Source organism: Pimephales promelas, chromosome 3 (assembly GCF_988280905.1).
Source record: "Pimephales promelas chromosome 3, fPimPro1.hap1.1, whole genome shotgun sequence".
Lineage (NCBI taxonomy): Eukaryota > Metazoa > Chordata > Actinopteri > Cypriniformes > Leuciscidae > Pimephales > Pimephales promelas.
This window is the reverse complement of record NC_142771.1, coordinates 37,747,226-37,758,415: the sequence shown is the minus strand read 5'-3', so window position 1 is coordinate 37,758,415 and position 11,190 is coordinate 37,747,226. Positions and strand designations below refer to the sequence as shown.

At 35.8% G+C, this 11,190-nt stretch overlaps 1 protein-coding gene across 1 annotated transcript; it reads left to right on the top strand.

Annotated features, from left to right (window-relative positions):
- Positions 1–461: 461 nt before the first annotated feature.
- On the top strand, positions 462–3,098 carry LOC120464467 (uncharacterized). Its single transcript, XM_089128849.1, has 4 exons — positions 462–2,319; positions 2,419–2,484; positions 2,569–2,637; positions 2,755–3,098. The coding sequence occupies exons 1-4, from the start codon at positions 1,919–1,921 to the stop codon at positions 2,990–2,992; spliced, it is 774 nt and encodes a 257-aa protein (XP_088984975.1). The 5' UTR covers positions 462–1,918; the 3' UTR covers positions 2,993–3,098.
- The last annotated feature ends 8,092 nt before the right edge of the window (positions 3,099–11,190 follow it).

Sequence of the window (11,190 nt, the reverse complement as noted above, 5' to 3'; positions counted from 1 at the left end):
GAAACAGTTCAGTTGTGCTAATGAAATGGTCTTACACAGGGCTGGACTGGGACAAAAAATCAGCCCTGGACACTTCATCCAGACCGGCCCACTATGCACACACACACACACACGCACACACACACAAACACACACACATCTATACGTGCATTAATCTGCATGTAAAATTACTGATTAGATTTTATTTACTATCAGAACCAAGAAAAAAATATTAAAATAATAAACAAATAAAATGGAAATGATTTTATAAGGCTTTATTGTAAATAACTGGTCTTAATTTATGTGCCGCTTATTATTCTAATAGAATATTCTTAGGCTATACTATATAAACTATATTTCATGATGTTTCACCTCATGAAATATAGTTTATATAGTATACCTATATTTCATTTATACTATATCATTTATATAGTGTATATAGTATATATATATATATATATATATATATATATATATATATAAATCATTGTTAAAGCTATTAGTCAAGAGCAGTGAGTTATTTATCTTTGTCTTTTGTTCACATTTAGCCTATGACACATAAGGCTTCTGCCAGGCACTTTCAGGGATACAAATTGAAAAAAATATATATATATGTGCATATTTATATGCAAAATACTCCTTTCTATAGCTATTTGAAAGGTATGCAAGTATGCAAAATACTCCTTTCTATAGCTATTTTTCAAGTCAACTATGTGCTATTGTCATTAAATGGCTTTCCTGAGGTAACTGTAACGTTCTGTGACATAGGCTAATTGTTCTCCTGCTGTTTTATTAATCTCTTTCCGTTGTTGAAAAGCACTGATTGATATTATTTATGAGGCATGTACCGTTTGATAAGTTGTAGGCTATCTATTGTATCTTATCTTTAAATAAAAAGTAACAGATGATCGGTTTACTTGAACTGAGGCGCTAAAGCGACCTGTCACGTTATTTTCTAGCGGCAAAACGGTATTGTCTGAATTTCGTAATAAAATGGACAGAACAAGAGAGCTGAGAATTTTAAATGGCATTTATATCGATCAGTGAGTGGAGGCCTATTACAGCTGGAATATCGTAACATGCTTAAACAAAACAATGCAGAAGGCTACGTGTAGCCTATCATTCTAAATGTCTCACCTCAGCTGCAGTCAGGCGCGCCCTGCTGACATCTTCACTAAAGTCCAGCAAATAATTCATTTATTTTAACACATTTGGTGGCATCTGCCTCAAGTTATTGTCGTTGTCTTGTCGTTTTTTCTCTCTCGACTTCTCGGTCCCCCTTTACGTTTAGAGATGTTACTCTTTTGACATGAATTTCGTTGCACATCATCACATCGCATCACTGCAGTTGTTGTAAAGCGGCCGCTTTTCAAGTCTAGATTTGAACTTGATTCCGATTGGCCATCAGACCTGTTAGTCTCGCAGCTCGCGTCAGCTTCATACGGCTTCATGAGAGAGACACATGCCCGGAATTGGACAATATAACAATATATAGAATAGGCTATATTTACAATTAATAATGATTTAAAAACAAAATACATAACGCGCCGGGCCGCCGGCCCAACCAGACCGCGGCCCACCGGGAATGTCCCGGTAGTCCCGATGGCCAGTACATGCCTGGTCTTACACATAGACTTTTCGGAGAACTATGCATGTAAACTCAACACTGAAATTCAGGCCTTTCATTTCGGTGGCAATAGGCAGCAGGCCACAATGCATACTGGAGTTGCCTACTCAGTTAGTGGCTCCCAGTGCTATGCCACCATTTCCCAGTCCTTGCGTCACGATGAGCGTGCAGTGTGGGCACACATCAAGCCGATTATTGGTGATTTCCGAAGAAGACATGAACATGAAATCAACACCCTGCATGTCCTCAGTGATGGGCCAGCAACCCAGTACCGGAATCGATCAAACTGCTTCCTCATGAGCAGCATGCCCTATGCATTCCCTGAATTTTTCAGAGCGTTCCCATGGGAAGGGTGCACCTGACGGTGTGGGAGGAGTGCTGAAGCGTAAGGCACACATGTATGTTCTCGGAGGCAGTGACCTACAAACACCAAGGGATCTGTATGAGTATTTACAAAAGTCCTCTGAAAATGTCACCATCATGTGGATTGAAGAAGAGCAGATCTCCACCATGGATGAAATGCTCCCTCCGTCAGTGCGTCCAGTGACTGGAATCAGCAGTACACACCAAGTTCTGTCTTTTTCTCCAGGAAAGATATTTTACAGAGATCTTAGTTGTTTCTGCCAATATCCAGTGATGTGCACCTGTCACAAGCTGCACCAACTTGAGTTTGACCATGTTTTCCCTGATGTGATGCCAGGTGACAGTGACAAGTGAAGACAAGTGATGAGTAAGTATTATGAGTTTCCATTAAATTATTTACATTTTACAATAATAAATAAATACTTGATTTTCTTCCTTTGACTTTGAAGTGGTGGCCCATCTGCTGAAGTGCCCTCTGTCCAACCTAGCTGGCCCACTACAGATTCCCGAGCCTAGTGAGTATAACATGTTTAGCTAACTTTAGGACATGCTGGTGATAACATTTCACTGCCAAATAAATCTCTTTTTTTTGACTTAAGTGATGGTGGCTCTGCTACGGAGGTGCCTTCTTCTCCATCCAGCTTGCCCACTAGAGAGCCCCAAGCCCAGTCAGTATAAACCCTACATATTTGTAAATTGGGCTAACCCAATTTGATGGAGTCGAAGCTAGTTGTTGCAATCACTGAAGACAATCGTGTCACTGACATAAATCTGTCCTTTTGAAGCTCTTCTACTCAGGTGCTGTTTGCATGTGCCCAATCAAGCGCATCAATTGGAGAGGCGCAAGCTGAGGATTCAGACACTCTTTCCAATGAAGGATACATGGAAGGACAGTTTGTCTTAAAAACCATATGTGGGACAAAGGGTTTGCTACTCTCTCCAAATTTGACTGGCTTATGTACAATGGAGTCTGATTTATTTGTGGATCCACTCAGCTACGCTGTATGTTCACGGTTCATATGATATAAAAAAATTGTTTGTTTTACTTATATTAATATATATTGCAGACCAGTTTTGAATTGAAATGAAATTTGATACACAAACATATGTTCATATGGTTCATACAATATTAAAAAAAAAAGTTTGTTTTATTGTTAAATATCAAGTAAATCAATAAAATTTGAATATTACCTTCCAGCATTTTATATTTCCTGCCTTATGAGTGATCAGTACTCACCAAGAAGTAGGATAATACATGGTTTGCATTGACACATGGCGACATTATCATATGGTGTGACACTATATCATTTGGTGTGACATTCCAAATTGTGAAAATAACATACCTTTATTAATGATAAAACCTGGAAATATTCATGGAATACATAGAAAATAGTATCAGCAAGAGTCACAAATACTTTTATAATTTTCTAGCAAGGTTTGTCACAATAAATAGAAAATATGTTGAAAGACTGACGCCATAGGTCTCACATTAAGCAATGTTTTAGAAAATAATACACAAATTTAATAAATTTTCACAAAACTACAATGGATCACAGTTTAGTTATTATAAATTACTTTGATAAAATGAGTAACCTAAGAAAGGTATAATCCATTTTCAGTTTATATACAATTATTTTCATGTCACACCATATGACGATTGTACGCACTAATACAACAAATTGTCACATAAATTCTGATTCCAATTGAAAATTTTCAAACAACATATGTTTCTATAAAGATGAGAGTTAGTAGAACAAAAGTCAACCATTTTTATGGCTGTTATTTGAAATTTTTGAAAAAACACTTTATGGTACATTTTATGTTATTTATGTCACTGACCCATTTACCAATATATTACTTGAAATGGGCTATATGCACGCATAAGTTCTGTATTTGATGCAAGGATGCTCGTCCATTTCCGGTTGTGGAGATTAAAGCGGAGGAAAACCGATTATCAAACACTTGAGTAATTACTAGTTAGTTCCAATGATCTTCACTTTATAATACGAATCCAAATAATTAGTAATTCCCACAGAAGTATAGTAACACTTTCATCTGTGAGCTATTACTTACTAATTCGTTAATAAGAATTTCTTTTAGTTAATAGTAGTTACTAGATTGTTAATAAACGTTTTCAGTAATTCTCTGGGAAGTATTAAAGTGTTTGAAATTATGGTTTTCTCCTTCAGAGATTTGGCTTATTAACATCAGGTGTCTTTACTAATGCTCAATCATCACTCAATTATTCACTATCAGTGTTAATTTAACACTGGGGATTTTGCTACGTATATACAGTCGTGCTCAGAATTAATGGGACCCCTGGTAAATATGATGAAAACTGGCTGTAAAAAATAATTCTGCATTGTTTATCCTTTTGATCTTCCATTCAAAAAATTGGCAAAATTCAAACCTTTCATTGAAGCAAAAGAATTGAAAGTGGGGGTAAATCACACTATGAAATAAATGTTTTTCTCCAAAACACTCTGGCCATAATTGTTGGCACCCTGTTATTAAAAACTTTTTGCAACCTCAGATCTGTAAACTTTTGCCAAGATAACAGATGGCAGAAGCTTCATTTTGTGCTCCGTAACTAATTTTTGTGTTGATTTTTGTTTTGGATTGTTGTCCTGATGGAAGATCCAACCACGGCCCATTATAATATTTCTAGCAGAAGGTGTCAGGTTTTATTTTTTATCTTTTTGTATTTGATAGAATCCATAATACCATGTATCTGAACAAGATGTCCAGGACCTCCAGCAAATAAATGGGCCCACAACATACAAGATCCAGCAGTATATTTAACCGTAGGCATGGGGTACTCTTCATCCCTGTTTGCACCAAACACATCTGCTGGGTTTGCTGTCAAAAAGCCCCTTTTTTAGTTTCATCTGACCACAGAACACTGTGCCGTTTGAAGATCCAGTCGTGTCTGACACCTGAATATGCTGGAGTTTGTTTTTGGATGAGCGAGGAGCATTTTTCTTGAAACCCTCTCAAACAACATGTGGTGATGTAGGGGTTGTCTGATTTTTTTTTTTAGGTTTTCTGACTCCAAGACTCAACTAATCTCTGCAATTCTCCATCTGTGATCCTTGAAGAGTCTTTGGACACTCAAATTTTCATCCTCACCGTCCATTTAGGCAAAATAGACACACGTCCTCTTCCTGGCAGAATCATGACATCTTTAGTTGATTATAACATCTTAATTATTGTCCTGATGGTCAAAATGGGGATTTTCAATTCTTTAGCTATTTTCTTACATCCACTTTCTATTTTGTGAAGCTCAACAATCTTTTGATGCACATCAGAACCATGTTCTTTGGTTTTATTCACTGTGATGGATGATTCAGGGAATTTGGCCTTTGTGCTTCCTCATATTTAAACTCCTTGAAACAAGAAGTCATAGCTGGACAATTTCATGTTCCTAGTCACCCTGATGTGCTTTTAAAAATTAAATATTAATGGGAATGTACTTCAGAGATATTTTTCTCATAAAAAAATTCTAGGGGTGCCAACAATTATGGCCAGAGTGTTTTGGAGAAAAACATTTATTAAATAGTGTGATTTACCCCCACTTTCAATTCTTTTGCTTCAATGAAAGGTTTGAATTTTGCCAATTTTTTGAATGGAAGATCAAAAGGATAAACAATGCAGAATTATTTTTTACAGCCAGTTTTCATCATATTTACCAGGGGTCCCATTAATTCTGAGCACGACTGTATATGTATACTTATAATTTAATTATTTGTATTTGTTTGTGAATTTTTTCAATGAGACAATAATAATACAATCTCCATACAGCTAGCACCATAGCAAAATTTTTTGTACACAGTCTTTGTTATGTTACCTATGAGCCGTGCATTGATAAACTGTGTTGGTTCGGGGAAGCTCTTGAGGAAAACATTTGCATTGCTTCAGGGAGATCAACACTGTAGTACATTCATGATTCTGTCACAGTAATGGCATTTCCTGAATGTTATACAAACTAATTTCTCTAGCCTGTGCAGTGATACATGGAAGTTTTGGCGTTAAGGTCTGCCAGGAAGACTCAATCGTTGCATCACTAATTACCAGTGGTGGAGGAAGTACTGAATCTCAGTACTTAAGTAAAAGTACAAATATCCAGATAAATATTTACTTTAGTAAAAGTAGAAGTAACACAATGACAACCATACTTAAGTAAAAAGTAAAAAGTACTTTATTTTAAATGTACTTTAAGTATTAAAAGTAAAAGTACTTGCATAACAATTTATTATCTTAATGTCTATTTTCTAATTATTAATAAAACATTTAATTCTAACTCATTCAACCTAATACTCCAATAATGATGTTCAATAATGATGGAAAAAAATGTCACCATTTCTGAAACAAGCTTGCAATTAGGCAATATCATGCTTATCCTTACTACATGTTAATATGTTTGGCAGTAAACGCGATTCATTTAGGTGTAATTCTGAACCTCTTGGCTTGCCATAATCCTAACCAAACCAAACATATATTACACACGGTGCGTTTACTATGCACGTAAAAACAAATTTTCGCGTATTAGTTGCACTATAAACGCACTGCGTGTGAGACGCATTTAGTGTGACCGCCCGGGTTGATATACGGCAACCAAACGTCACTGGTGAGACAAACGTGCAACGAACGGACGGTCAGATTACGTTTTGGCAGGGGAAAAACTGATCAGAAAATTTAACGAAAATGTAACAGAAGTTGTAGAAATGTAGTGGAGTAGAAAGTATAATAATTGCTGCAAAATGTAACAAAGTAAAAGTAAAAAGTATGCACTATTTATTCTACTTAAGTAAAGTAAAGATACGTGAAAAATGTACTTAAGTAAAGTAACGAAGTATTTGTACTTTGTTACATTCCACCACTGCTAATTACCTTGTCATCTATCCATTTGTGTCTAATACTTGCAGTATAAAAGACCGGTACTTCCACGTATTTGAGTTCGCAGATGCTGACGCTTTCATTGACTTCCATCCTCCCCACCACCTCCAAGATGGTTCCTTCCCTTCCATCCTCCCCACCACCACCAGGATGGTCCCTTCCTATACCTCCCAGGGGGTCAGCTACAATAAAAATTATTTACTATATATTACACACAGGTACAGGCAGGCAGGCAAGCAGAATGGGCGCGTGCACACACACACGTTCTAAATACAACTATGAACAAAGCAGAACCGATCAGGACTGAATGACAAGAGGGAAACTAAATGCAGATACCAATGAACACTAACAATGTGAGGACAGGACTGCAGCATTCAGCCCCTTAAACAGAAACAGTGATGCGTTGAACCCAGCTCACAGAATTTTGTCATAAGAATGTTCTCCAAATATTCAGTGTTGGTTCTGGGAACGTGAAAAATGCCGAGTTTTCTTGACGTAAGTTAGGAGTTAAGACCACAGTTTGAGCCAGCAGCTTGAATTGATATCGCCCTGTGTCCACAGACAATTCACCCTCCTCCACTTCAGGTGAAGGTGGGGGATAATGACTGCTCTGTTGCAAAGCTACTTGCGTCACTCCAGTCACTCTCCATTTTAGAGTCTGACAGCAGCTGTCACTGCGGGTCTCAGGTGCGAGTGTATACGAGTCCACACTCAAGAGTGTTAAAGTTAATGAGATAATTAAGTGATTAATTGAGTGATTATTGAGCATTATAGAAGATAATTAAAGCAGAATCACTGAAGGAGAAAATCTAAAATTGTAAGTCACCGTTATGGCGAGCTTTGTTTGCTTTAGTTGGGCTCTTGACGCTAAAATTGTTCACTTTAGATTTTGTTTGGCTGTTGTATTTGAGTTTTAATTGCCAGATGAACAAAGAAAAATAGTAATGTAAGTAAAGTAATATGATGATTATATCTACTGTACTTGCTTTTAACCAAAAATCGTTTGCTGTTTTGCCTTGTGGTTGTGACTTATCTTCAGTTATTTAAAAGCCTATGTATCACCGCACGAAAGGGCTGGAAGAATTTTTTTGTGTAACATTCACGAAATGCTATTATCGTGACAGAATCATGAATGTATTACAGTGTTGATCCCTAAACCCCCACTCCATCACTGCATAACTCATGGGTAATAAAACAAAGACTGTGTATAAAACATATAACTGTGATAGCTGAATGGAGACAGCTGTATGAAGATTGTAAAAATATAGGATATCAACATGATGTAGTTGTTTATATTTTTAGCTTCATTGTAAGTTTATGACATTTGGTATAGAAATAAACAATGGTAATTAAGTGTTTTTCCTAAAAATGAGAAAGAAAATTCAGGGTATTAAAACCCTCAGTATGTGAGGCTAAATAGATGTGTTTTAGTCTAAATTAGGTATATGCTTCCATTTCTGTTTTCACAAATCCCTTTACTCGATTGGGATGTTGCTCCTATGTTCTGGGAAGCAAGTGCAGTAGCTGTAACATTGGTTAGCTACTGCACTTGCTGAAATTCTTCACAAAGAACACAAAGAATGGCCTTCTCAGCTGCCATTTAGTTGCAACTCTTGCGTCATCAGAACAGTGTGTTCCCAGCTAACAGAATTTTTGTTATAAAAACGTTCTCCAAATATTCAGTGTTGGTTCTGGGAACATGAAAAAGGTCCCATTTTCTTGACGTTAGAGGATTGTGTTTTAAGAGATACAATGTTCCTCAAATGTTCTTTAAACATAATTTTCTATTAAAAATTCAACATGATTTCTAACATTCCAAGAACATAAAATATCCAGCTTTCTGAATGTTACTACACAGCAAAAATTCAAGAGTGTTAAAGACTCAAGAGTGTTAAAGTGTTAAAATTTGAGTGTTAATATAACACTGTTAAAGTCAATGTGCTATTTAAGTTATTGATTGAGGGATGATTGAGAATTATTAAAGACACCTGATGATAAAAAGCAGAATCACTGAAAATTCAAAATCAAATTCAAAATTCACAATTTATAGTCACCATTATGGAGATCAGTGTTTGGTTTAGTTGGGCAGTTGACATTTACATATTTAACTAGATTTTGTTTGGCTGCTGTACATGAGTTATGACAGCCAGATGAACAAAGGTAAAATGTGATCTCATGGTGTTGGTTATGTTTTTACATAATCATTATTTCACAATCATGTGCCTTGAATCACTGACATGAATGTATATTGATTTTTATCGTATCAAAGTTATTTAACAGCATAAAATCCCGATTTTTCAATATAAGCCAAAAGAGTTCTTAAAACTTGTTCTGATCAAAAGTTATTGAAAATGGAATTTTGTTTGGACAGAGACATCAATAATCAGCCTGTGATTCTCAACAATGGTGACCATAAATAAGCATGTTGCAGTGCATTCTGGGTGCCACCAATCAAAACTCATTCATAGCTCCCATCATGCATTGCAGTATGAATAATGAATAAATTATGATCTGAATTGTTTTAGAAATATCCTTTTCCTAAAAGAATATTCTATTTGTCACCATTGTTGAGATTCATACAGTGAATCTATAAGTCTGTGTGTGCCTCAAAGAGAGATTATTTATTATTTTTATTATCAGAACAACCCCAGATAGCAATATTTTTTGGGTCCAGATCTGGCCCATATCTGGCACAGGTGGGAAGCTGATCTGGTCCACATGCATCATGGAATGACGGCCCTTGGGCGGACCACTCCTGTTTGCAGGATCTGGGCCACAATCAAGCCATGCAATGCCACATGTCAACCAAGAGCAAAAAATACACCACAACTGGACCTTATGTGAGCAACCAAATCTGTGTACATTAAATGTGGAGTCATTTCAGCCTTACTAAACCTGTTAACAAGCAGAATCGGAACGAAAAAAAGAGAACAGAAAAAGAAACGAGCAGAAAGACAAGAACTAACTGACATTTGAAGAAAAAAGAAGACATTAAATCTGTATCTATACATTTTTTATCTTTGTTAAAAAGATAATCTGACAGGCATAACTCAGATGCAACAGCAAATTAAAATATAAAGTTAATAATATAAGGGTCAAGAGCCCAACTAAAGCAAACACGGATCTCCATAACGGTGACTTAAAAATTATGGTTTTCTCCTTCAGTGATTCTGCTTGTTAACATCAGGTGTCTTCATTAATGCTCAATCAACTACCAAACCAAGACATTAACTAGTTCATGTAACAAGGCAGAATCTTGTTGAATTGAAGTGCTTTACTGACATTGAGTGGATAAGAATAAATTTGATTAGACTAACACAATACAAACATTTTGATTCAATTAGTTGTGAAGAAGTTACATTGACATATTACAATCATGTTGAATCTACAAATGTATATTGTGTTCACATACAATATTCAAAGTAGTCCAAGTTTACTTGATTTGATTAGATGCACAATGCTACGTTTAAATCACGTTCATTCAACAATTTATTTGATTAAATCATGTTCATTCAACAAGTTCTTTTTTGAGTGTATATATATGATGGTATATACATGGTTATCATTGTTTGCTTTAGTTGGGCTCTTGACCCTTATATTAACTTTAGATTTTGTTTGGCTGTTGTGTCTGAGTTGTAACTGCCAGATGAATAAAGAAAAAATGTTATGTAAGTAAAGTAATCTAATGATTACTGCTATACTTACTGCTATACTGCTATACTATAATGTATCTGCTATACTTGCTGTGAAGAACAAATCTTTTGCTGTTTGCCTTGTGGTTGGAACTTATCTTCAGTTATTTAGAAGCCTATATCACCGCACGAACGGGCTAGAGGAATTTGTTTGTATTCAGGAATTCAGGAAATGCCGTTATCGTGACAGAATCATGAATGTATTACAGTGTTGATCTCCCTGAAGCAATGCAAATGTTTTCCTCAAGAGCTTCCCTGAACCACCACACTCCATCACTGTATGACTCATATGTAACATAACAGTGTACAAAACATATCACTCTGGGTGATAGCTGTATGGAGATTTTAAAAATCTAAGATGTCAACATAACACATCCAGTGTTAAATTTACACTCCTGAGAGTGTTTATGAGATTAAAATTAATGAGATAATTAAGTGATTAATTAAATGATGATTGAGCATTATTAAAGACACCTAAAGCAGAATCACTCAAGGCGAAAAATTTAAAATTGTAAGTCACCATTATGACGATCATTGATTGCTTTAGTTGGGCTCTTGACCCTTAAATTATTAACTTTAGATTTTGTTTGGCTGTTGTATCTGAGTTTTAACTGCCAGGTGAACACAGAAAAA

What these genes read in the sequence shown, in the direction of transcription:
- LOC120464467 (XM_089128849.1), top strand. Translation starts at nt 1,919, where the DNA reads ATGCATTCCCTGAATTTTTCAGAGCGTTCCCATGGGAAGGGTGCACCT. An exon ending in ATGCCAGGTGACAGTGACAA is followed by an intron (nt 2,320 to 2,418) that starts GTGAAGACAAGT and finishes TTGACTTTGAAG; the next exon opens with TGGTGGCCCATCTGCTGAAG. An exon ending in ACTAGAGAGCCCCAAGCCCA is followed by an intron (nt 2,638 to 2,754) that starts GTCAGTATAAAC and finishes GTCCTTTTGAAG; the next exon opens with CTCTTCTACTCAGGTGCTGT.